This window comes from Phyllopteryx taeniolatus, chromosome 23, assembly GCF_024500385.1.
Source record: "Phyllopteryx taeniolatus isolate TA_2022b chromosome 23, UOR_Ptae_1.2, whole genome shotgun sequence".
Taxonomy (NCBI): Eukaryota; Metazoa; Chordata; class Actinopteri; order Syngnathiformes; family Syngnathidae; genus Phyllopteryx; species Phyllopteryx taeniolatus.
In genome coordinates, this window is record NC_084524.1 from 2,500,368 (window position 1) to 2,526,862 (window position 26,495).

A 26,495-nucleotide genomic window follows, 5' to 3' on the forward strand; every position below is an offset into this window, starting at 1 on the left:
AAAAGTCAAAAACAACTGAAATGAACGTAGGCAGTTATTCTTTCACGTACTACTTGTGGGCGCCCACGTACCACCACACTGAGATTGAGAATGAAGTGCAAATTGGATAATGAACGTGCCGTGGAACAAGTGGTTGGGAATCTCTGCTCTATCCAATGCATGTGGGGCTTTGGTCCTTACCTTCACAGGAAGGTACAGGCAGGCTCCACGTGCCGTTGGCCAGACAGACGAGCGTAGTCGGGCCAACCAGCTGCAGGCCGGCGTCGCACGCAAAGCTGGCATTGTGCAGGTACGTTTCCCCTGTCGCCTGCACTGTGGCGTTTTTCACTGTCGGGGGAGGCCCGCAGGACTGTGCTAGGGAGACGACGCACGCCCGCATGAACAAAGCGTCGGGCGACTCCACTTTGTCGCCCGTCTGAACAAACTTACCAAGACACGCTGGCTGAGTGCCACTCCATGTTCTGTCCGCCTGGCAGGTCTGGACCGAGTCCCCCTGTGGAGAAGACAATGAAAGCTATACGAAAACAACTTACAGGATACGTATGCATTGATTCCATATCCGTGCAACAAGGGTGCACAAGTAGAATTGTCTTACATGTTACTTTTTCTCCACTACTGTATGACAATGCTACGCACTAGTGGATCAACTAGGGCGCACTACAACTAGCATACACCAGTTTACTGCATGTTACTAGTGAGGCAAAACTGTGCACTAGTTGGCAACTGTGTACTACTAGTGACATAAGATTTCACTAGTTAACCTCTAGCACATTACATGTAGTACCAGTAGTGTACAGATGACAACTCGTGTACAGTTTTCCCTCACTAGTAACATGTAGTCATAATACTAGCGCGCAGAAATGTCAAATAGTATGGCAAGCGATTTGAGTATTTATTGGATATCCTTGATATCGACAAGGGCACACGAGTACAACACCTACATATTACTAGTGAGGCAAAACTGTGCTCTAGTTGACATCTGCCTGCTACTAATACTACGAGTGAAGCCCTAGATGTTAACTAGTATACTTTTATGATGACACTCGTAGGGAGTTGCTTGCTTTCTGCCACAGCAACTTGGGACTTGCTTAAAACCTGAAGGTTAGGACTTGAGACTTATGACTTGCACGAACTGGTCCACCACTTGGTCACACCTCGAGTTAGTTTCAACCCCCCCCCCCCCCCCCCCCCCCCCCCACACACATTTTATGGTAATGGGATCACTGCATTTATTACTTAAGTCCTGCCTTTCACACAGTTCATGTTGCAAAATCCTCATTGGATCAATACAGCATAAGAGCCTGGCGTCCCTATCAAGGAAGTTGCTTATCAGATCTCTCTGTGTGCTCAGCAGGGAAATCACGTGAGTTTCAGTAACTGGATTCTTGGCCATTACCTCAGCATTGTGTTGACCTGAGAGTGAAACTGCTCAAGTATTACAGCAGATGAAGACTGTAGGACAAAAAGAACTGCCTAAATATTCACTAGCCACTTGTTTTATGCACTTATAGAAACTAAGAAAAAACAGCACACAACTGTGCCACGTACAATCCATATACAATAACATGAGAAAAACAACTAAAAAAACCCATATTTAATAAAATACAATATACTCACTCAAATGCTGATTATGTATTAATGTATGTCGATCGCTTGCAGACATGTTTTGCTAGTCAGACTTGACTTGCTCTGACCAACCAATCAGAGTTAGGAAAATGCTGACCTGAGCCAGCTAGCTGGGCCTCTGAGGACGAATTTGAAATCTAATTGGTTAAAGAAACAGTACTGATTTTAGAAATACGAGGATTCCGCCCGACAGAGACAAATGATTTATGTGGTAAATGTAGGTCAGCGCTTCTGACAGTGCTTAGGTCACTGGTTTTAATCACATCTGACAAAGGGTTGAGCAGCTCAGCTACTTGTGGTGAGACACTAACCTTGATCTCAAAGCCAGGCAGGCAGGAGTACATGACAAAGTCTCCATAGTTGTAGCTATCCCCTTCACGGACACCGTTCACAAGAGGAGGGGGGTTTCCACACACCACCGGCTCACATGAAACCGACGCGATGCTCGGGGCCCAGCCTCCGCCCAGCTTGTGATGCAACAGAAAAGCAGAAGAGCTTTATTTATTCTCTTTCCTGCTTTAAGTGAGAGGTTTCGTACCTGACATTCAGCCAGCGCTGAGCCTTGCAGGTAGAATCCCGCAGGGCAGGAGAGGGTGACCGTGCTCCCGACAGGGGTGAGCTCCTTTCCGGTGATCGCCAGGTGAGGGACGGCGTGATTAGCGGGGAGCCCGCAGGGGATGGGGCGGCAACGAATGCTGTGCTTGGACCAAGTGCCATCAACGAGACACGAGAGAGTCGCCGTCTGTGTTGCCAGCTCGTACCCATCCTCACATCTGGAGGAAGAACAGGGTGAAACAGTTTAGTTTGGACAAGAACCTCCGCACATCAGGGAGGATACGTTCCAGACCCACGCGCTATGGGTTAGAAAAAAACATTTTCTTATAGTTTTACTAGTCGCTAGTCACAAGTTCACCTATCCTATTTGAAGCTATGCTCTTCTATACAGTTATTCATGTGCCTGGGCCAAAGCCCTGCCTGATACAAAAGTAATGCTTTGGCGCTATCTTGTGACGAAGAGCTCCTGTCTAACAGAAAAGTGGTGTTTAAGCTGCCATCTTGTGGCATCTATCGGTCATTAAACATTTTTGGTGGATGTGCCAGTTCCTCACGAATTTTCAATATAAAAGGGATTTTTCTACAACTCAAATATAAATTCCACAACGTAGCCCCCGTAATCCTGGATTTCTTTTGCAATAGTTTTTTTTTTTTTTTTTTTACACAATATATAGCCAAGCATGAATTTAGCGTTGCAAGCCTTCAGTGCAATACCATTTTGTGCCACAATATTCTCGGTAGTACTGAGGTCTATTGGAAGAGATGCAGTAATTATATAATTAAGAGCAAGAAAAAGAGACAGTGGTTTCCACAGAGCACAAACAATATACGCCTGTCAGTAGAGTTGAATGCTCTGTTTGTATTGTTGCTGCTCTGTTTGTTAGTTAAAGTAGCAGAATTACCGTAACATCACTGCTAATTTCTGTTAGCCTTTCTATGGCCTATCACACTATATGTTAGCACTAAGCTAGAGGAATATCAAAATTATGTGGTTTGATTTAACATTTTGGTGTTTAAATATACAGTTGAATTCGCCTTAGTTTTATGTGTCAATTTTACAGTGAACTTCAACTGTGCGAGACAAACAGTTTGAAGCAAGCAGTCTTTACCTCTTATCTGGAAAACCCTGTGAGAGTGAGAACTGGCACTAAGGAATACTCTAAAAAGTCTGTTTAAATAAGTTTAAATGTGATTAAAGTGTGTGGAAAGAGTAAAACTATTACTGTTTTTTTTTAATAGTGTCTCTACCTATTGCAGGTGTGTCTGGGACGTATCCCCCCCCCCTGTAATAAACAGGGTTGAGTGTACAGGCTCCTCATAAAAGGCACTTTCAACTAATCCTTAACAGCAGTTTACCTGTATGTGACCTGGTTTGGGAACGTATAGGCCTGTCCTTCCACATGAGAATGGGCAACAGCAGGAGGTTTTCCGCAGCTCACAGGCTCACAGCTGATCTTCGGCTGACCCCATCTGCCATCTCTCCCGCAGGAGAGGTGTGGGTACCCCCTTGGCTGGTAGCCGGGCCTGCACCTGTATGCGACGGTGTCTGGGAAGGTGCCGCTGCCGCCCTGCAATACAGTATTTGGAACTGCAGGCGGGGCGACAGTGCACCTCCCGCGGCCGCACACAGGCACCCCGGGGCTCCACACCCCTCCCTTCTCACACACGGCGTGAGCCGGACCGAGCAGCCTGTATCCGTCGTCGCACTGGAAGTGAACTTGGTCACCGCAGGCACGGTTGCGACCGAGAACCACCCCGAATTTCAAAAGCGGCAGGGCGCAGACGCAGGGTCGACACTGGGGCACGGTGCCTACCCAGAATCCTTCAGCTGAGCACCGCAGCACGGGGTCCCCGACTACCACGTAACCCTCAAAGCAGACATATTCCACAGTGTCGTCGTGGTTGAAACTGGAGCCATTCAGATAGCCGTGGCTTATGTCCTCGGGCGGATCGCAGCTGATAATACCACAGCGTGGCGCTGGTTTGTCCCAGAGTCCGTCTGCCTGGCAACGGCGTGTCGGATCGCCATTGATAGTGTATCCTTCATCACATTCATACTTCACCTTGCTGTTGAAGCCAAACTCTGACCCCAATATTCGGCCATGAGGTATCGGAGAGGGCTTCTCACAGTGGGCAGGTACACAGGAAGGAGACTCATGACTCCAGGTTCCATCAGCCTGACAAACGCTGACAGACTTCCCTTTAATGAGGAAACCAGGCTTACAACTGAGTTCAATCTCCTCATTATAGACAAACTCTTTGCCTTTGAAAGTGATATCAATGGGGAGCTTGGGAGGACCACATGACACCAACTCACACCAAGGTTTCTGTCCGTTCCATTTCCCATCAGCCTGACAAGTAATACTATCACCACCCTTGATGACAAAGCCGGGATTACACTTATAGTGCAGGACTTCAGGGTACACGAAGGCACCTCCATGAGCTGTGCCATTAGCTACAGGACCTGGGTCCCCACAAGAAACAGGGCGACACCCTGGGGCATCATTGGTCCACAGTTGCCCCGATAAGCATTGCCTCACTGGTTCTCCCTCCAGCTCATATCCTTCCTCACAAGTGTACGTGACCATACTGCCAAGGGATGTGTCAGTTACGTTCACCCGGCCGTGCTCAGGGCTCGGGGGAGTCACACACTCGGCTGGGACGCAGGAGGGCGCCGTCCCATTCCAGCTTCCGTCTTCCTGACACGCCAACCGGGTGGGGCTCGTGAGGTCATAACCCTTGTGACATCGGTACTCGATGGTTGTCCCGTGGAGAAAGGTCAAATCTCTCGGGGAGCCTCCCCCAGGCTCCGTTGCCCGAATGTAGTCTCCGAAGTCAATGTGAGGCGGCAGGCCACAGTCTGAGGGCACGCAGACAGGAACAGCACTTGACCACCCAAATTCCTCGCATGTGAGGTGGTCCTGGCCAATAAGCTGGAAGCCAGGGAAACAGCTGTAGAATATGGTGACACCGAAACCGTGATCCTGACCTTCTACGAAACCGTTTTCAATGGGTTGGGGAGGACTGCAGGATATTTGCACGCAAACAGACGGTTCAGCATTCCATTCCCCACTTGCAAGGCACTCGAGATTCTCCGGACCTTGAAGACGGTAACCGCGGCGGCAAGAGTAGGTGACACTGTGACCAAACTGAAGTTTGGTGAAAGCCACTTTTCCGTTGGCTATCTGCTTAGGAGGTGAACATTCGATTGGGCGGCAAGAAGGCACCCCTCCGATCCAAAGTCCCTTCTCTCCGCACAGGACAGTTGCATTGCCCACTAAATGAAATCCAGTCTTACAGCTGTACAGCGCCTTGCTGAGGTACATAAGACCCTGAACATCAACAATGCCATTGGAAATCTCCACAGGCTGAGGACATTCAACCGGAATGCACTCTGGGTATGGATTACTCCACTTCCCGCTGGATAGACACGTCACAGAGTCTTCTTTTCTTAAAGTGAATCCGTCCATGCATTTGTAGGTCACCACGGAGTCGAATAGAAAAGGGGGAGAAGACGAGGAAGGCCCACCGAATGACACATCAGGCAGAGGCCCGCAAAGCACCTGCTTGCACACCGGAAAGGTGCCATTCCACTCCTGGGAGGCCAAACAGCGGAGGATCTGAGGCCCCTCCAGGACGTAGCCATCCTCGCAGGATAATTCCACAGTTCCCGTTTCAGAGTCCAGGCCTTTCAGAACCAGGTGGTTCTCCTCCAGCTGCGGCTCCGGACACTGCACGGGTGAGCAACGCGGTCGCCTCGACTTGTCCCACCGTCCGTACTTAAGGCAGGTCCAGATGGCGTCCCCTACGAGCTCGTAGCCCTCGTCACAGAAGTACTCCACTTTCCGACCCACTTGGAAGTCTCGACCCCTGTAATATCCGTGCGCAATGTTAGGAGGGGAGTCACAGGTCAAAAGGACGCAGGAGGGAGGGTCGTTGTCGGACCACTGCCGGTTGGCCTGGCAAACTCGCTCTGGACGACCCACTAGTCTGTAGCCGGCATTACAGGCATAGATCACCTTGTTGTTGAAGGTGAATCGACTTCGGACCTTTAGAAGAGAAATACAAGCGTGTAAGCAGATATTTCAAGCGTACACTTGTAAGCAACATAATAACGTGAATCCACATACGTATTTGCATTTTTTGGGGTGGAACCTATCCTCGGTCATTTGCTGAAAAACTCAACAATTTGTTAACGTGTGGCTAGTGTGTTATTTAGGCCAGTATGCTCGCTAATACTTTTGATGAGCCTCATGGGAAGGTGGTTTGTTTGTGTTGAATAATATAACTACTGAATAGTCATTTGTGTAACTTTATGAATGTGTACATGCTAGATATGCATGGTGTTGATGCTTTTCTGATTATTCTTCTGTGTTGTTCCAGGCGACAGTAAATCAAGATTTCCAAACGGAACACCATACGAATACAACACGTTGAGAAACCCTGGAATAGTACATGTACAAAATTTGGTGTGTGCTCTGTGGCTAACCTGGATGTAGCCATTCTTGAGCGGCGGAGGGGAGGAGCACAACACAGGGACACACGAGGGCAAAACCCCGGCCCACTCTCCATCGGCTTTGCAGGTCCGCCTCTTCTCCCCCTGGATCAGGAAGCCCTTGTCGCAGCTGTACGCCACGACAGCTCCGAAACTGTAGTCGCTGCCGCTCACGTAGCCCCGATCGATGCCGTCTGGCTTGGAGCACCTCACGGGCACGCAGCTGATATCGTACGGCCGAGGCTCCCACTCCCCTCCCATGAGGCACCGCAGTGTCGCCGTGGTGTTGAGCACGAAGCCCTCCTCGCACTTGTAGCTGACCTCCGTGTTGCTTGAGTATTTGGGTTTGCCGAGCGAGTCTAAAATGGAGTGGGGGAGTTCTGGCGGGCGTAGGCAGAAGTTGGCGACGCAGCGAGGGGCCTCCTCTCCGTCGGGGGGCGCCCACACGCCCTGAGTGTTGCACACCATCTTGGAGTTGTTTCCCACCGTGTACCCGTCGGTGCAGTAATAATTGGCGGTGTCTCCGAAAAGCTTGTGGCTCTCGTAGGGCTCTGCGTGGTCAATGGCAGGCGGGGGTCCGCAGGAGCGGGGCACGCACTGAGCAGAGCTGTCGCTCCATTGGCCGCTGGGCAGACACTCCCTGGTCTCAGAGCCAATCATAGTGTAGCTGTCAAGGAGACCGAGAAAGGAGATGGAGTTATTTTGAAATGCGGCATAGCCGGCCCAAGCCTCCACGGAGCCCAAAGCTAAAATTTATTTTATAATCAAGAAGTATATTGAATTTACCCTCGAGGGATTATGAGTACAGTGTCGTTGACGGCCCTCTCCAAAACGGTTTAGCACTGCCTATCAATGCCACAAGACGGCAGCAAAGCACTACTTTTGTCTATAAGAAGCTCCTCAAAAACATACAGTTGTTCCTTGGCAAAAAAAGATGCCACAAGATGGCGCCAAAGCACGTTTGTCTAAATGAAGCTCATCAACTTCAACAAAAGATGCCACAGGATGATTCATTAACACTAATTTTGTCTAAATTAAGCACCTGAACTCACTTCAACATAGTTCCTTGGCACAATGCCAAAAGATGGCCCCAAAATTACTTTTTTTCTAAATGAAGCTCCTCGACTTACTTCAACATACTGGTAGTTACTTGACACCAAGATGCCACAAAAATGGCAGCAAAGCAGTACTTTTGTGTTGATGAAGTTCAACTCATTTAAACATATTTAATTCACACCAAGACACCACAAGACGGCAGCAAAGCACTATTTCTGGCTAAGTGAAACTTCTCAACTCACTTCAACATAGTCCTTGGCACCAAAATACCACAAGATGGCAGCAAAGCACTAGTTCTGTGTAAGTGAAACTCTATTTTTTTGCACTATTTTGTTTAAAATGAAACTCCAACTCAATTCAATGTAGTTCCTTGACATCAAGATGCCACAAGATTGTGGCAAAGCACAATTTTTGTAACGTAACAAACGGTGACAAAAATTGTTTTACTACGATAACACTGAAAATGTACAAAAACAAAGTACTAAATGAAAAAAGACAATAAAATATCAAACCATGATGTGACTGAACAGAGGTACCTAAAAAAAGGGGACAAAAATGGTTTTCAAAAAACAAACAAAGTTGAATAATTAGCTCTTTAAACTATGTAGAAATGCACAAAATTAAATCTAACTACCCTAAATCAAACATTTCTCTTTGTTAATGTTAGTCTGGTCTTTCACAATATTACTCTAAAACAAAGAAATACTACTTCAGACTGTGTTGATTGTTAATTACTCTTGGGGGGGCCGCTTGTGGTAACGGGGCACTAAGCAGGTGCTTAGTTTGCTTATGCCTTGGGCCGGCACTGAATATCGGTGTTGGTATATTCTCATTTTTGAGCAAACCAGCAGAATTTACCCTTCCTTGCAGACATAGTGCACCTTATTCCCCAGTTCATAGTTCTCTCCTCGAGTCACGGCGTCTTTCAGGGCGGGGGGGTCGCCACACAGGAAGTTGACACAGCGGGGATACGGTCGGCTCCACTCCCCTGTATCTTCACAAACCACTTCCATGGGGCCCTGTGATCTTTGCGCAAACAAAATCCTTGCAATTACATCACTTGTATAATAATGACATCAAAACTGCTGCGAACGATGACGTAGACGAGGGAGAACCGCATGGCCAAAGAGTGTTACAGTTTTTCACGACACCCTGTGGAATCAGAAATGCTTTTTTTTTGCTTGAGGAATTGCGCAAGAAGAGAGCTGACCGATTCCTGCATATGTTTTAGAAGAAACTTTTACCCATACCTGAACCCTTCTGCACAGGAGTACGAGACAGTCGACAGGTACGTGTTTGTGGTTAGGGTGTAGTAGGCGTTCCGGACAATCGGAGGTCCCCCGCAGGACACTGGATGGCAGAGAGGTGGGATCCCGCTCCACCTCAGACTAGAAAGACACTGGAACTCGTAGGGGATTTGAGGAAGGAAACCTTTCATACAGCTGCAAGCAAAATGAGCACAAAATTCGGAAATCTTGTCAAGGCTATAAGAGAGTTAAGATCAATGTACTTAATGATTTTGGTCGTAGCCTCTCGGAAAAACGACGGAGAGCAGGGATCTACTTTTTGTGGTGAGAAAACGACGTGGTGTTAAAGGGTACCTGAAAGTCACCTTGCTTCCATAGGTGAAGTTGCTTCCTTTCATGAAGGAATTCTCTGGAACGGGTGGCGCTGGGCAAGAGAGGGCTGTTGCGCAACCGCAGAGGAATAGTTAGAAAACAGTAGCAAATATAACGTCCTTAAAACCAACAAAATGCATGGTAAATGCCTCGCATTCATATCTTCAAAGCTCTGCTCAGCACCTCTGCAGTACGGGACGGGGCCGTCCCAGCTCCCCGTCTCCAGACACTGAAGTTGAGCGACTCCGATTAACTTGTAGCCGTTCTCGCAGTGGAAGATGACTTTGCTGCCCATCAGGAAGTTGCTGCCGTCTCTGTGGCCGAAGTCAAGGTCGCCGGGGTGGTCACACTTGACTGGCTCTGCTCAAACCCGCCACATTCAGATAATCACGTTTTTTTATATAAAAATGTATAGAAATGTACAGTACTTACAGTAAGTAACAGTCAAACTTTATTTTTACTTTTGTACTTTTTGTCAAACTACTTAAGTACAAGAGTGGTATTAGTACTTTTACCAGAGGTTTTTATGTACACAAGTACAGTACAGTGTTCCCCCGCTGTTTGCAGGGGTTAAGGACCGAGGATAGGTTTCCCTCCAAAATCAGCAGGGTTAATCCGCTTCTCAAGTATTGTGAATATGGGAGGGAACGATGTATCTGTACTTCTAGGTACTTTTGCCACCTCTGGGTTTACCTGTGCAGTTCTTGCCATCTCCACTGTATGGGTGAATACAGGCGCACGTGTAAGAGCCGTCAGTGTTCCGACAACTCGCGTGACTGTCGCAGTCCGATCCCAGGGCGCACTCGTCCACATCTCAGAGGCGGAAAAAAAAAAAGAATATTCAACGTACTGCGCTTCCATCTGTGCAGATTGAACACAACGTGACGGGAAGTACCGAGACAAGCCGGTGGATTTCCTCCCCACTTGCCGCTATTGGGGCAATGCACCTTGGCGTCTCCCAGCAGGTAAAAGCCGGGGTTGCACCGGTAGACGACCGAGCCGCCGGCGTGGAAGTCTGCCCCCTGAAACTCGCCGTTATCCAGGGGTCGAGGAAGACCGCAGGATACCTCTGTACCATGCAAGAGAGGAGATATTAATGGATAACGGAAATGTGCATGAACAGGAAACACAGCACGACAATCTGAAAATGAATCAGTGGAAATAAGCTCAGCTCATCCCACAATTGCACAAATGTGGCACCATTTAAACGGGAAACTAACGAGCTTGCCAACAGAAGAAGATATTTTGCCAGCTAGCCAAACACAAATGTCCTTGAGTTACGTTCACAGCTGGGAAGAGCGTGGCTCCATTCTCCTTTATTTTGGCACTGTAGAACCGGCTCCCCCACCAGGTAAAAGCCAGGATCACAGGAGAGCTGAACCTGGGCACCAGGACTCACCTCCACAGTGGAGGCATGAAGGTGAGGCACAGCATTCTCCAGCTGTGGGCAGTCTGCAAACAAAAGATGAGGTCAGATCGATCGCAGTTTGCGCTGCATTGCCAGTAGGAGGCGCGAGCTGGGTTAGCATCGACACGCACTTACCAGCGCAGAAGATGCTGCTGAGGTTTACTTTAACTCGGCCGAGACCTCCACTGAGAAAGTCTGGCCAGGCGAAAACGTTTCCTCTGTGAGTGACATGGGAGGCGGGGCAGCTGCTCGCAAGCACCTTGATCTACACAACCATCATGGCCAACATTAAAATACACTAGGCAAAAAATAAATACATGTTCTTGAAAATGAAGTTAAATGCAGTGACCACACCTTTGCTGGGAATGATAAAGCGATGACTTTCCGTACTTACCTGTTGGGGTGTGAGCACGCGATCCCAGATGTTGAGTTGGCTGATGGAGCCCACGAAGGATTCCACAGGGTTGAAGCCCTCACCCCTCTGGTCTTGGTCCTGACCCAACACCAGCGCCCCTCCACCTACAGGATATGGGTCAAGCCTCAGCCGTTAACACCCATCGCAAAAAAAATGAAGAAAAGAGCTTCTCCTAGTCTACAGAAAACCCTCGCAATTTCGCGGTTCGGAATTGACAGATTCACCAATTTGCAACTGCTGAAAAAAAAAAATCACCTCTGTTTTTCTGTTCTGGCCGAAAGCCACAAAAGTACGGCTTTGGCGCCATCTTGTGGCATCTTGGTGTCAAGGAGCTATGGTTGAAGTGAGTTGAGGAGTTTCATTTAGACACAAAAAAAATTTGCTTCGCCACCATCTCGTGGCATTTCGGTGCCACGGAACTATGTCGAAGTGAGTTGAGGAGTTTCAGTCAGACACAAGTAGTGCTGAGCCGCCATCTTGTGGCAGTGGGGGTTTACTGTACTTGCAGACTACAATTCTAATGGCTGCATGCGAAGTGAGCGGGCAGAGGATAGCACTACACCTGGGATGCTGGTGCCGACTGACAAGCCTTTGCCTCCATCTGAGGGCTTCCCGTTGATGTAGATCCTCCAGTCCCCGTCCCAGCTCCTCCACGACACACCAATATGGTGCCAGCTGCCGGTGTTCACCGCCGGGCAGTCGGTAATCCGCTGCTTACCGTTCACATACAGCACCCAACTGCAGGGACGACGAGAAAAAAACTGTCGCAATGTTGTTGGGATAAAAGGTTGTAATCTTATGAGAACGGCGTCGTAGAACTATGATACTGAAGTCAAATTTGAACAAGGGAAGAAACTCGTGTTTTATTAAAGTGTCATGGGTGTGCGTTCCGGTTGTTGTTTTCCCGCCGTCTCGTACACACCTGCTCCTGAGAGCATCTTCCCCACCTGTGCCTCGTTCACCCTAATCACCCCTTGCATTTAACCTCGTGTCTCGTTCTTTCTAGTCGCCAGTTCGTTGTACCTTGTCGTCGCGTTCCAGCACTCCTTCTTTCCACGTCACAGACTCACAGTAAGACTAGACCCTGTTCCGATTATCGACCTCGCCTTTTTGCCTCACGTTTTTGGATACTGTTGCCTTTTTCGGATTGCCTGCCGGTGTACCGATCTCTGCCCGTATATTAAACCTCTCTTTTTGAAACTGTCCATTTGTTTTGGAGTCGTGCATTTTTGGGTGCTATCCTCTGTTCCGTTCATGACATAAACAAGTGAACTACAATTCGATTCTCGTAATATTAAGCCAATGCAAATCGTTTTGCGGACCACCAAGCTAGTTTGCGAGCCACTGTATTACGTATGTCACTGACCCGTTGTAGTCTATGAGAAGAAAAGCATTGTCGCTGCTCTCCACGGCGTAGGAGATGGGCGTGCCATAATTGGTGGTGTCCGATGACCTCATCCAGAAGGTGCACGTGATCTCCGTAAGTGTCGGCATCACTCCATCCATCAGCACGTAACCATGGATACCCGACACCTCAAAGTCCAGGTTGAATGCGGAAGACATTTCTGGCGGAGAAAACAACACATTTTTTTTTATCAAGGAAGAGGTTGACAGAAAAGCAATCTCCACGGCAACCAAAACAACTTGTGCATCATCTGTCCTATAGTACCTGTCTCACACCTGGTTCCGTTGAACCCAGGGAGGCAGCGGCAAGTGTAGGACCCGAGACCGTCCATGCAGCTGGCCCCGTTCACACAGGGGTTAGGGTCACACTCGTCCACATCCACCTCGCAAATTGGGCCAATGTAGCCCTCCACACACTCACACCTGCGAGTCAAGAATATCTATGAGAGGCCTTCCCAAATCACAATTGGACAACCATGACAGTCACGAATGATTTGCTATTCTGGGTGACTGACGTTTGCATTTTACACGACTCACAAAAAGTTAGGGAAGAGCCTATAATGCACTATAACCTTTTCAGGTGAACTTACACAGACCAGAGAGAACAAACAGTATACATGTGAGTATTGTTGTATGCTCTGTTTGTATGTGCTGCTGCTCCGTGTGTGTTAAGTAGCCTTTGTTTCTGTTGCAACCTGCTGATACCATTCTAGGCCAGTAAATTAATTAGATGGGGTGAAATTGAATTGAATAAATCACCTGAAATCGTTAATGCCATCCAGACAGGAGGCGCCGTTAAGACAGGGGGCGCTGTTACATTCGTCGATGTTGACCTCGCAGCGGTCCCCCGCGAAGCCGACGGCGCAGTTGCAAGCGAAACCGCCCGTCAAGTCCTCGCACACGCCGCCGTTCTCGCACGGGTCGGACAGACACTCGTTGATTTCCAGTTCACAGCGAGATCCTGAGCAAGTGGGAGCGAGGGCAGAACAAATGCAAAACAGTGCATCACGCAAATGTTCGGGAAAACTGAAATTGCCCCACTTTCGTCTAACCTGTGAAGCCGCCGACACAACTGCACGTGAACCTGTCCACCTCGTCCACACACACGCCCTCGTTTAGGCAGGGGGACGAGAGACATTCGTTCACCTCCGCCTCGCACACGGAGCCTGACACAAAGCGGCAGGGGAGGGGTTAAAGTTGACTTTGAACCGTATTAAAGTCGCCATCAAGGGCCGGGCGATTCCTCCATTTTGATCGAAAAAAAGGCAGTGGTGCCAATTTAGCGACTTTCCCGACCCCATTGCCAACCGTATTCTTTTTTTTATTTTTTTTTTGAAAAGCGACTAAACCGGCTTGTCTGTGAAATTCAGGTGTGTAAACCTCTGTAACGACAAGACGATCCCCATAGATGGCGGCGTTGCATTCCCCCTAAGGAACATGAGTGGAATTATTTTGCTTTTTATGCTACAAAAAACAAATTGGAGCTAATATTTCAAGGCCATATCACCCAGCCCTTGTTGCCATGTAAATTGTATACTCTCGTGCATCAAATGAAAGAATCTCTGACCTAGAAATCCCGGCTTGCACTGACACTGGAATTCTCCCATGCCGTCCTTACACAGGCCTCCGTTCTGGCATGGAGTCGAGTCACACTCATCCACGTCGACCTCACACTTGGCACCTGTTGAGATACAGAGACATGGGGACTTTTTGGGAAATGTTCTCCGCTCTAAGGACTCCCTGGACCCACAAAAAGACTGCTTACCTGTGAATCCAGGCATGCAGGTGCAGACGTAGCCAGCGCCGACTTCTTCACACGTTCCCTTATTCTGACAGGGATTTAGGAAACACTCATGGAAAACCTGCTGGAACAGATCGGAATCAGGCACAACTCATGGCACGGTGGGCTCGGGAGAAAAAAACAAAAAAAAAAAAACAAAAAAAAAAACTTGCATCCGACCTGGCTGCTGGCTTGGTAGTCGTCGATGACCTCGACCTCTGGAGCAGCAGTCACACTCTCCTCTTTGGGAAGAAAGCTGGAGCCAAAACCTGAGGAACATCCGTTTTAACAAGAAAATGTTATTTTTGTACAATCAATGTAAGAATGTGAGTTTGATGTTGGAATGGTTTGAATCAGTCGAGAAATGTGACATAAGGAGGTAAATATGTAACCCAGGTCTTTAGTGGGGAATTTTACTGTGAAATTGTGGGAATTTTGGTCATGTGATAAATAGTTCGGTTTGTGTCCTGATTGAGCTGAACCGTTTGAAGTCAGAATGAGAAAAAGAGAATGAAGTAAATATGAAAAATCTCTCTTAATTTGGGAATGTTGTGACGATGTAGGCACTTTTGGAACGTGATAAATAGTTGCATTTACAGTTTGAAGAATTGGAGATGAGCAATGTGGGCGGAGGAGGTAAATAGCTTTGAATTTGGCAATTTGAGGATGAGATATGTGAAAGGAGTTCACTTGGACTCTCACTGGAGCAATGCTGGATGGTGGTTGCCCCGGTAACCGTGGTCGTTCCATGGAAGGGGCAGGACAAGCAATAAGAGCGTCCGTGATCGGGCTGGTAGTAATCTCTGGGGCAAGCGTAGCAGGGAACAAGGCCGGTCCGGGAGAAATGACCTGCCGAACATGGAACTGCGCAGGAGACATGAAGACAGACATGAAATGCAGGAGACAAAACAAAAGGCTCATTTTAACCAGTGGTGGTAAATATATCTATCTATATATATATATAAACACATATCTCTACGTCACTTGACTTTTTAGTTTTTCGCCCTACATTTGACAACGGATATCTGTACTTTCTACTTTTTACTTTGTCAAAATAGGCTCTAGCAGCTGTACCAATACCGCATATCCATTTTGTGTTTCATAATAATAATGTCATATATACTATATATGCCTGTGAATGAAAAAGCAAAGCGTGGAGAGTCTCTGTCGCGCAAATGCACAAGTGCACTCAAGGAAGGCCTTTTTTTTGTACTTTTTGTACTTAAGTGCAGGAGTCAAATCAGCACTTCTACTTTGACTGAAGTGTTTTTTGTACTTCTACTCAAGTACAGAGCGTGAGTCCATTTGCGAGCGCTGTCACCTCCACATTCCATCTGGTCCACTGCTCCCCGGGTGACAGTGGACGTCTCGTCAGGACAGAGCAGACACTCCCTGGCGCCGTAACCCGGCTGGAAGTGACCCAGCGGGCACGATTCGCAGATCTCCAACCCGTTCAAAGAGTGACTGCCAGGCTTACACTGCCCTGAAAACACATTTCACACAGAAAAGTGAAATAGAACTGAACTGCAATAAAATATACTGTACTATTTGAAACCGTTTCAACAGCAGTGTCTATTCACATACCACATTTTGTTTTATTGCAATGCGAATTCAGAAAGTGGGAAGAGTTCCACATGAACGTGGCACACCTTTGCATTCGGCCATGTTGCGAGAGTGCAGGTAGGCAGTGGAGGTCCCCTCGGGGCAGGATTTACACTCCAGCTGACCCTCCTGGTCCTGGTAGGAGCCCAGCCAGCAGCTCTCACATTCATTATACTCCAGGGAGAAATACGTTCCCACCGGACATTGGACTGTAAACAACGCGCACAATCTACGTCGAGGTGGAAAACAAATAACGGAGGAGCTTATACCGGCCCACCTACCGCACATCCTTCCTTTGAGCACCGAGCCGGGTCTGCAGAACAGCAACGCCTTCCTGCTCTCCAGCGACTTGGCATCAGCTACGATCATCTCCGAGGACAAGTGGAAGCTGGACAGCGGCTGCCTGGCCAGCGTTCGCTTCAGACGATTGGTGAGCTGCTCCAGGGTTCGCAGGAGCCTCCTCTGATTGGCCACCTCGATCGAGTCGTTCCTCGACAGAGGGAGAGGGACGCTTGCTAGGGGAAATGGGCCAAGTTCAGAAGCTTTAATGCCATCGTAGTCGAACTTTTGCTGCGGCACAACATTTATCGGATTTGACAGCTTAGTCACAGACTTTTTCAAAAAGTGTCACGTTTGTCTTTCGTAGAAATTGCGTTAAAATTTACAAAACTGTGAAATTGATCTCGCCTGGCTGGGAGCCCGGCACCTAATAAACGGCCCCTGCTGTACGGTACTATTTTTCTTACACCTTACAAAATAATGTTCGTGTTTTTGGGGGGCTGGAACGGATTGATGGCATTTCCATTCATTTCAATGGGGAAGGTTGATTTGCGATACCGAGTGCTTAAACTCGTAGCACTCTATTAAACACAGAAAGTCCCAATTGTTCTACCTGTGATGTTGAAAAAGATCTGGATCTTCTGGTCCCGGGTGGGGCCCCTGATCTTTCTGTGCCTCTTGCTCCGATGGCGACGTTGCTGTCTTCTGGCGGGCTGGCGGGCACCTGTGGCGAAGCCCGACTCAAAGTAGGCATCGTCTTGCGTGCCCTGAGGACCCCAACCCCCTGGTACTGAGGGATAGGAGACATGAGGGAGGAAATGAATGAAAGCCGGAGTCAATATTCGAACTCCAAACCATAGGTTCAATATGTATTTGCAAAATATACGTACCAATGGCGAATCCATTCTCATAGTCGTAGTTGTACTCCAGACAGTTGCCTTGTGACATCACTTCCAGTTTGCAGGTGATATCATCGCCGCTACAAATGTTTGGGAGCTGTGAGAAAAACAAAAAACACATGAAAAGAAAAACTGGGGGGAAAAAAAACCTCATCAAAGTAGCTTCTCCTCACCATGCTCCCCAATTTGGAGTTCAACTCCCCCGTAAATGATTTGACCAAGTCTACATCGTCGCAGTGCGAGGCTTTAAACAGCATCTCAAACGGCTTCAGCCCGTTGTTAGCCACTCGGTTCACTGGTTAAAAACAACAACAATAAAAACAACAAATTTCAACAGGGAGGTGACTTACAGGCCTCCATCATTCCAAGCCAGCTAACAGTTTAAGCGTCTCGCGGTGCGCTAACCAGAGCAGTCGGGTCTGTCCGGGGAGTAGGGTGGCTCCCACAAACCGTTGTGGGCACAGAAGTAGCTGTGCACTGCGTCCTGAGTCAAACTGTAGCCCTGCTTGCAGTGCAACGTACAATTGACACCTTTCTCTTCCTCCAAACAGATGAACTCTCCATTTATTGGGACATACGGTCGCTCACAAGTCGTGCCTGGACAAATGAAAACGCTCACAATATTATATATATTCCATCTTTAGAATTTTGGACTTTTTTTTATGAAACTTTCACTTATTTGGTTTGACATATGAATATCTAAATTGTGCACATTTGTCATTAGGTAAACATGGTATCATGTTTTCCACATTTCTGTACACATAATGAAACGAACATTTAAGAAAAAAAATTATTTGTTTACATTTCATTAGGTTTTGTTCTCAGTTTATTATTTGTGTACTGTAAAGAACAAATGTGTGGTCAATTCCAAAATAAGGATCTATGGTTTGAATCCACTTTTTTCGAGGAAACATCCAAGGGCCCCGTTGATGCATTCTTTCAAAATTAAATAATCCAAATGTAATTAGTTCTCCTACTTTGAGAGAGTAGCGCTCATTGAAATAGTTACACTACTATCCCATTTTCAGCAGGGTAAATTGTAATTGTGACCAACTACATTTCCAAAGTCATCTTCCCAACACTGAAAAAGAAGTACTGTGAATACTTTCCGGCTGCACTGTATCCTGTGATGTTGAATTGCGTACCTCGCACAGTGACGGTGATGTTGCAGGTGCGGCTGTTTCCTGCCGCGTCGGTAGCAGTGTACTGGACCGCAGTCTCCCCTGCCGGGAACAGTGAACCCGGAGAATGGCTACTGGTCACCGACAGCCGGCCGCCTTGAAGAAACGCAGACAAAGAGTCAAGTCGACAGCGGCGTGATGCGCAATCCATCATCACAACTTGGTCAAAAACATTCAATTTAGTCTTGTTATCCTGCGGGGGGCAGTCATAGACTTGGTTTAATTTTCAGGGAAAAATGCATTAAGAAGCGTTCAAACTAACGTACCCTTGCTTTGCCTATCACTATATGTCGCTGGTATAGACAGTTTAATTGAGTTACATTATTTGTAGTCAGTGAAGATTAATTTCAGACCAATTCAGTAAAATGTTTGGAAGCTGGGAATTAGTGGGAGCGTTTCTCAGTCACTGTCGGGCAGGTAAAAAAAAAAAAGAAAGAAAAAAGTACACTAGTGAAGTTATTTTCGCCCACGCCCACTTCTGAATTATGTTGCTGACGGTCCCTCGTAGAGAGGCTGCCCTTCTTGGCTCATACGCACGGTAGACTAGGAAGAAAAATAAGTTCAAGGGCAAGGGTCGTAAAACCTGAATGCCGACTCGTCCGCCCCATTACAGCACTTCAGAGTAGCGACACGTCTGGGGTCTCCCTTTCCATTCATTCCTTCATTCATCCAGCCCACACAAAAATATACGTCTCGTATGTGCGCGCTTGTCTGGCGAGTCGCGACTATATTTAGATCCAGGCCTGGAAAAACAAAACACTGACGTCGAAACGGAGCCGGGCTGACGTCGTGCGGCCCCCGAGGGAAGCAGAGGCAGCCTGTTATTACACATGGGCGGGGGGTGGGGTGGGGGGGCTGCAGACAGGTGGTCGCCGAAGCACATCGAGGGCCTTGTTGAGACGCGAGGTGAGAGTGTTTGTGTCTGTCGCGTGCACTGGTGGAAAGTAACAAAGTACAAAAACTTACTGTACTTTAGTATATATATATATATTTTTTTTAGGTCTCTGTACTTGACTTCAGCATTTATTTTTTAGACTTTTTTACTTTTACTCCCTATATTTGAAAACCGCTATCTCTGTTCACAGTGTACTGTGCTTCAGTAGAAGTACAGATACACGTTTAAACCACCTCGGGTCACGTGCTGGGCAAACGCACAGCGAGCACGACGGTAAATGACGTCGGCCGGCGGCCGCGCAGATATGCGTTTTGTCATCTTTCACCGCAGCGGCTTGAGACCAGCAGGCGGCTCGGTCAGCGTGGCGGCGGGGCCTCGACACGTCGCTTTCCAGCGGGATCCGGACAGGAAGCAGAGGATGCAAATTAAGGCCTCCGCAGGCCACAGTGGATGAACATCACAGATGTGCGTGTGACCTCCTTGAATGCGAAGGGAACATCATTTGAGGCGCTTTTCAAAAATCGTGTGAACGATTTAGAGCAGGGCCAAGGAAACGTTTGTGGTCAAGGACAAGGGGATTTTTAAAATCCCCCACAAAAGAGAGTCTGTTTTTGGCACTGGTGTGACAAATTTCACTTCAACACTATTTCTCTTTCTTTCAGAGAATTACAATCCATCTTTCATCCAGTGTCTCTCACACACACACACACACACGCACAAACCAGACCCCTTTTTTCCAGTCACTCAGTGGAAAAGATCTTGTTTATCCATCATGTGAGAGGGAGTGGCAGAGAAGAACCCACCAGAGTGCAGTCGCCAGACATACCTGAGTTATCGGAAAACTGCGGCTCCTCCCAAACCGCCGCCGTCTCCGCGTCCGCGGCCTGGACCGCGGCCGGGGACCTGCACCTGTCGATCACCGGCGGCTCCGTATCTAGACGATGGTCGCACAGAAAAATAAAAAGGTCCGAAAATCAGAAGGTGACGGAGGCTGTCAGAGGACTTCAACGCACGTTTCCGATGAAAAAAAACGAACGAAAGAAAACTCAGCTCCACCCCCATCGTAACATATGGAAATGTTCATGGAGTTTTTTTTCCACTGACTACTGGGATTACAGCCCTGTTTTTTTTACTTTTTTTACACCTGCTGAGATGAATGAGCTGCCTGAGTGACTAAGATCGAAGGACATTTCCTGTAAATGTCAGCCTACGATTACATTTACTGGCAATCTGACGCCAGGGTTCTTTCCAAACATTTCAGAGGACTCTGGGCACCCTGGACTGGTTGCCAGCCAATCACAGGGCACAAACAATGAACCCCCACGAATAGTCGAGCCCTGCTGTGAATACAAAAAAAATGAATATTTATAATTGCCAACAGATGCCGCAAGATCGTGGCAAACCACTATTTTGGGCGAAATTAAATTCCTCCACTCTCTTTTCCATGACTCCAAAATGTACCAAGTATTTTTGTCCAAAATAAACTCCTCAACTCACTTCAACTTCCTTGACACCAAGATGCCACAAAATGGCGACAAAGCACTACTTTTGTCGAAATTAAACTCCTCAACTCACTTCAACATAATTTCTCGGGAACAATATGCCACCAGAGGGCAGCGAAGCACTACTTTTGTGTAAATGGGACTCCTCAACTCACTTTAACATAGTTACTTGGCACCAACATGCCACAAGATGACGGCAAAGCACCAGTTTGTTTGAATGAAACTCCGCAACTCACTTTAACATAGTTTCTTGAACCCCAGATGCCACAAAACGGCAGAAAAGCGCCACTTGTCACAATGAAAAGTCCTCAACTGATTTGAACACAGTTGTCAAAGCTGTGCCTTGGCTCAACAAAGGTTGGGAAACACTGTTACCAATGACAGTGACCGTGAAAGAACAGTTGGCCTGATTCCCAGCGTGGTCGGCCGCGATGTAGGTGATGGTCTCCGTTCCGATGGGGATCAGTTGCGGGGGAGTGTACACCGGTTTCACCTGCACCGACACCTGGAGGAAGAGCGGCAGCTTTTCAGAAAGAAAGCTTTCCCACATTCTACACCATTTCCGCAGGGGCTCGAACCTCCTCTTTGGAATTGTCGGTGGCAATCGGCGCGCTCCAGACGACGTGAGCGGTGCTGCGCCGTTCATCCGTCGCTGCGACAATACTCTCCGGGCACTGGATCCAAGGTGGCTCGATATCTGCAGACGCAAAGCGCAAAAATGTCTGGACAGGTCAGCGGCCTACCGCAGGGTCGCTGCGCACGCAACGGAATACCTTTGCAGGTCGCCTTATGGACATTCGCGGTCCAGTTCCCCGAGCCGAGACACACCGCCTTCCTATTTCCTTGGAGACCGTACCCTTGACGGCAGGTGAACATGCAGGCGGAGCCCGGGGAGGCCGTCCTTTTCGTACAGCCGGGGGGCGACACCAGGATGTTCTTCAGCGGCCCGATCGGGGGGCAGCGCGCCTCTGGGAGGGAGGGAGCCAGGTAGTGAGATGCATCTGACGCGTTAGCAACGCTTGCTGCTCAAGTTGATGCAACGCACTTAAGGGCATGAAAAGCATTTAATCTCCCGCACGCTGGAATCACATTGCAACGCGTTTCAAAACATTTGAACTACTATTTTTGTCTGAACTGCAACATGATATCACGTTGCCATTAGTTGGCAAAAAAAAAAAAAAAAAGCCCGATTTCTGTCTAGATGAAACTGACATTAAATATGCTCCATTTCGATGTGTAGATGAAAAACATAATATCTCGGTTGAGGAGCTGGCGTTACCGCGCTGTGCAAACAAAATGACTCGGAGCCGAGACGGCCAAACAAACGAGCCGCGACTCGGACACGTTTTGGGGGAGCGCTGTCAGGAAGCGGGCGAGCCGGGTGTCGTAAAGAGGAGAGGTGGCCATAAACTCTCATTTTGCGAATACTGAGTGTGCTTTACACTGGCCAAATGGAGATTTTAGGATGTTAAACTACTGAATATTTTCAACGTTCATATATTCGGGATCGTATTTGCATACGTTCAGACAAGACTGATCATGTTTTTCCGAGAGTAATCACTTATTTTCACATGATCGGTTTATTATTTGGGGGCTGTTTTGAATATTGTAATGATCATTTTCTTTTTCTACAAGCGAAGGGGGGAAAAAATGAGCTTCATTGTGGCTTGTTGACCAGAACAAGAAGGCTTACCCACACACCGAGGTAGGGGTCCACTCCACTGGGAATTGGCCAGGCAGGTGATCTTGGGGTCCCCCTCCACTCGATGGCCTCGGTTGCAGTCCACTTGGCATTCCGCCCTGTAGGAGGCGCCGCCTTTGCTACACTTCAGGGTGCCGTGGGGGGGCTTGGCGAGGGGCGGGCAGGAGCGGACTGCGCAAAGAAAATCAAATAAACGTGCAACACAAACACAAACACAGCTAAGTTGCACACGTACACATTCTAACACAAACAACAAGTAACCCTCTAGAATTCATTTCCTGCGCACAAAAGATTCTCAGTTGTTGTATTTTTTTGTTTTTTGTTTTTTTTTTAGCAGGCGAATGTTGCGGGTACCAACAACAGTTAATATGTACGCCTCATGCAGCTGCTAACTTGTACTCGAACTCGAGTTACTTTTAAAATCAAGTACTCGGTAACTATATTACTTTACGAAGGAGTATTCAGTCATCAGATTACTTTTGAGAGGTAACTGCGGTGTGAATGTCAATGGCCGTTTGTCCATGTGTGCCCTGCGTTTGCCTGATCGAGAAAATGGATGTGTCGAATGTGTTGAGACAGACTGAGGGACCGAAACTGCTTCTTGTGCTTTCTGCGCCGCAGATGTTTCGGGGGAAGAAAAGGTAGGCAGGGTCCAATTAAAGAGGGAGCTCAGGAAGGAGGAAGGACACACCAAGAGGAAGGAATGTTCTGGAGGACGTCAGGGAGTTTTTTTTTTTGAATGCGGAAAACGTCACTTTCGACGTGGCATCGGTTTGCCGAGTGCGCAGCTTCACGTGTGTGATGTTCGGACGACCTCCCAGCTTTTTAGGCCCGAGGGAGGGGGTCTCCATGGTAACGCCGGTCTGTCTGCTGCTCGTGAAACTGACACGATAACACACGTTTTCTTTTTTTTTTATAACTTCTCATAAATGTTCAATGCGTAGGGACTTTTCAGCGAAATCCCATAAAAATCACCCAAAGCGGTTACTCAACTCTTTTTGCGTGTGTTTTCTTGTTTCATATTTTCTGTAGGCGTGAGCTGGAGCCTATCCCAGCTGACTGACGTTTGTATTTTTGCTTACGTTTACAAGAAGCCGGCGAGCCCGACCAGGTGCCGTCGGCCCGGCACAGCCGGATGCCCGTCCCCTGGCCGTCGAACCCCGGCTGGCATTTGACGCCGCAGGCCGCGTCGTAGTGATTGTTGCATATGTTCTGGATGAAGAAGCCATTTTGCGGCGGGGACAACGGAGGGCAATGAACCACTGGAATGAAAAATACAACCACAAAAAATCGAAATCAATCAATCAATCATGTGGCGGTTGGTAGCGGTTAACACCGACGTGTGACCGATCGTTCCGGTTACCCTGGCAGGTCAAGTCCACTTGCCGGAAGCCCGGTTTGCAGACGCAGTCGCTGAGCGAGGTGCCGCCAGGCCGGGAGGTGTGCTGCTGGTCCGGGCACGGCAGGCAGGTACTCGAACCTCCGGGCGTTCCCTCTGGTTTGTAGGTGCCGGGTGGGCATGCTTTAAAAAAAAAAAGGAGGAGACCCTGAATGATATCACCAGACATACTGAAAAAAACAGTTAATGATATTCAGAAAGGTTTATTCATTCCTTTTGTATGTAGCAACTGAGGCAGACGTGCTGACCACTAGGCCACTGTGGTGCCTGGTCTAAAATCAGTTTCAGGATAACACTTCTGATTAAAAACCGGATGCAGAGTCTCCCCATTTTGTCTTTTTTTGTTTTTGTACAATTTAATATCGGCAGTCATAAACTCTGCGAGTCCACACCCACGCGCATATTTAAACATGCTCGGGAGATGGAAAAATACACGGGGAAAAAAAAAAACTCTCCACAGGGGAGATTTGATGGGATTTGTAGGCCTTAAGCAATGAGACATATTATGAGTTTTCCTTCCAGCCCATTTCGAATTCACAGTAGTTGCAATGTTTCCACATGAAGCTTATGTGAAAGATGGAGAGTAAATACTCAACATGCCACTTTTACGACAAGTCATTTATAGCGGAAGCCATTTCAAAAGGCACTTGTGTGAATTCACCGACCGCCGCAAATTGCGGTAAAAAATGTCATGCCTGAAATTGAACAGCAAGTCGGCCATTTTGGTTGGAAGCATCCAACTGGGGCCGAAACTCCTGAAAGGTTGCATGTTTTGCCTTAGGATGCGCACAGACAGATGGATGCACACACACAAATCCACACACAGTTCCGGAAGAGCAGACGTTCTGGCCCGTTCCGCCAGGAATCGGGCCAAGATGGGAGGAAGGAGCAGGAAGTGATGAACGACGAAAGAATGAACTTGCTTTCGAAACGTATCAGCACGCCACAGGCCACGTAATGAATCCGCAGCAATTGCGCTTGGACGCCGCGGCGCTCGGAATTACACAGCAGCCAAACATCGGAGTCTTTATTTAGAGAGGAAGTAGGGCGTCAACTGGCAGATGAGCAGAAAGCAGAACGACGTTTGACTGCCTCCCATTCTTTCATTAAACAATAAAAAAAGATATTGTACTTCGTTAAATTCCGGGAAAAAATGTATGAGTAGACATACTGTGCAGTAGCGTGACACGGGTAGCGTTCGTTTATCACGTTAAGAAGTAGAAAGTCAGCAAAGTCAACTCATTTGATTTCAAAACCTGATCATCGTGAACAGTGAACGCGATTAACAATCGAGAATGCGATTCTCCTGGGATCGTGAAAATCCCAAAACGATCGGCATTATTTCAAAGGCGCTGGGGTTATTAAAAAGCTGGGCAAATACGTTTAATACTAGAGATAAGCAACTCCAGCTCGCCAGGCTAACCTTAGACGAGATTTCACGAGAACGGGGTAATCGCTTTCTGGGCAAGAAGTGGGACGCGAAGAGAAAAAAGAAAAAAAAAAAAAAAAGAAAACGCAAACAAAGTGCAGGCCAGTTCATAAGCAAGGAGCCAACGTTACAATCACACGAGAACGTTTGGATTAGACCCGCCTAAAAAAAGACTGGGACGAACACGAAAGGTTTATTCAGAGGACCGCAGCGACCGACTTAGGGAGGTTGGTTTCATCTCAGAGGGTCACATTCGTCGCTCGCCGTGTGCATTGATAGGCTCGCTCCCACAAAATCCACAAACACATGCTAGAAAACGCACGGCCAACCACACGGGGCAATTACGCACGCTGCTTCCCACCTCTTATCTTCGACACAAATTATTTAATTGCAAGGCAGCAAATCTCACAATTTCATGTTACCGACAGAAATATGTCTGCACATCTGGTCCGAGTCATCATCTGGTTTATTTTATTCTGCAACCGGAGCCGGCCGATTCCAGATGGGGAATCGAAATTCTGCCATCTCACCGTTTGAGCGTGGACCGCTAATCTGAGAGCTTCCCAGAACACGTAGGCCAGAGGAATGGATCAAAAGTCACTAGTACTACAAGTATCGAGATACAAATATACAGTGAAATCCACTTTATCGCGAGGGATACGTTCCGAACCTTTCCGCAATAGGAAAATAAACAAGAGTGTATTAAAAAAAAACACACAAAAAAAAAACCTGCCGTTCCATGAAAAAGGGGCCAGGAAGTTTGGAAGAATTAGCACCAGACACGAGTTTCGCCAATCGCTCAATCATAACAGGACGCATGAATGAAATTGAACAGGAAGTCAGCCATTTTGGTTTGAAGCAGCCATTTTGGGGCCAAATTCCATGAAAAAAACCATTTGCCCCCTTCTCCAGTTCCACCGATCGTCCCACTTGCGACTGAGACTCAATATGTGCATAAATAGACAGTGGAAGTGTCCAGTCTGGCCCGCAAAACACATTCACGGGGGAGTGATGAAAAAGCTGGTTTTTCGGTATATACTTTGCCTGTGACACTGGTGTGATTTGACATGTTGGACCCCCTACCAAGTATCCAGGGAGAGGGAACCAGCAACAATGCCCATTTTCTATCCCCACGCACAACAAAAGGGAATTTCAAGGAGGACGGCAAGCAATCCCGAGCTCATCGCTAGAGCGACGATACCTCTCGCTGACTCCCAAGGACAGACTGCACGTCTCGCTCGCTTATTAC

At 47.8% G+C, this 26,495-nt stretch overlaps 1 protein-coding gene across 5 annotated transcripts in view; it reads right to left on the reverse strand.

The window, feature by feature from the left end:
- The window catches only part of svep1 (sushi, von Willebrand factor type A, EGF and pentraxin domain containing 1), a 46,683-nt gene that overhangs the window by 5,224 nt on the left and 14,964 nt on the right, over positions 1–26,495 (reverse strand). For 3 of the 5 annotated variants that reach the window (XM_061763386.1, XM_061763387.1, XM_061763385.1), the window contains exons 5-43: positions 23,782–23,940; positions 23,501–23,680; positions 22,410–22,589; positions 21,490–21,684; positions 21,295–21,413; positions 21,092–21,221; positions 20,041–20,148; positions 18,284–18,415; positions 17,544–17,735; positions 17,312–17,433; positions 17,130–17,235; positions 16,853–17,029; positions 16,242–16,475; positions 16,008–16,169; positions 15,680–15,841; positions 15,061–15,222; positions 14,539–14,627; positions 14,344–14,440; positions 14,146–14,259; positions 13,631–13,744; positions 13,338–13,539; positions 12,844–13,001; positions 12,541–12,739; positions 11,737–11,912; positions 11,154–11,278; positions 10,895–11,024; positions 10,633–10,803; positions 10,247–10,420; positions 10,045–10,164; positions 9,535–9,711; positions 9,334–9,418; positions 8,983–9,174; positions 8,591–8,758; positions 6,671–7,343; positions 3,538–6,230; positions 2,165–2,399; positions 1,938–2,093; positions 430–493; positions 181–354 (exon numbers count right to left, since the gene is read on the reverse strand). In XM_061763386.1, coding sequence (XP_061619370.1) covers positions 181–354; positions 430–493; positions 1,938–2,093; positions 2,165–2,399; positions 3,538–6,230; positions 6,671–7,343; positions 8,591–8,758; positions 8,983–9,174; positions 9,334–9,418; positions 9,535–9,711; positions 10,045–10,164; positions 10,247–10,420; positions 10,633–10,803; positions 10,895–11,024; positions 11,154–11,278; positions 11,737–11,912; positions 12,541–12,739; positions 12,844–13,001; positions 13,338–13,539; positions 13,631–13,744; positions 14,146–14,259; positions 14,344–14,440; positions 14,539–14,627; positions 15,061–15,222; positions 15,680–15,841; positions 16,008–16,169; positions 16,242–16,475; positions 16,853–17,029; positions 17,130–17,235; positions 17,312–17,433; positions 17,544–17,735; positions 18,284–18,415; positions 20,041–20,148; positions 21,092–21,221; positions 21,295–21,413; positions 21,490–21,684; positions 22,410–22,589; positions 23,501–23,680; positions 23,782–23,940 — 9,006 coding nt within the window. Of the gene's footprint in view, positions 1–180; positions 355–429; positions 494–1,937; positions 2,094–2,164; positions 2,400–3,537; positions 6,231–6,670; positions 7,344–8,590; positions 8,759–8,982; positions 9,175–9,333; positions 9,419–9,534; positions 9,712–10,044; positions 10,165–10,246; positions 10,421–10,632; positions 10,804–10,894; positions 11,025–11,153; positions 11,279–11,736; positions 11,913–12,540; positions 12,740–12,843; positions 13,002–13,337; positions 13,540–13,630; positions 13,745–14,145; positions 14,260–14,343; positions 14,441–14,538; positions 14,628–15,060; positions 15,223–15,679; positions 15,842–16,007; positions 16,170–16,241; positions 16,476–16,852; positions 17,030–17,129; positions 17,236–17,311; positions 17,434–17,543; positions 17,736–18,283; positions 18,416–20,040; positions 20,149–21,091; positions 21,222–21,294; positions 21,414–21,489; positions 21,685–22,409; positions 22,590–23,500; positions 23,681–23,781; positions 23,941–26,495 lie in introns of those variants that run through there. The other 2 variants (XM_061763388.1, XM_061763389.1) reach the window with 2 other exon arrangements.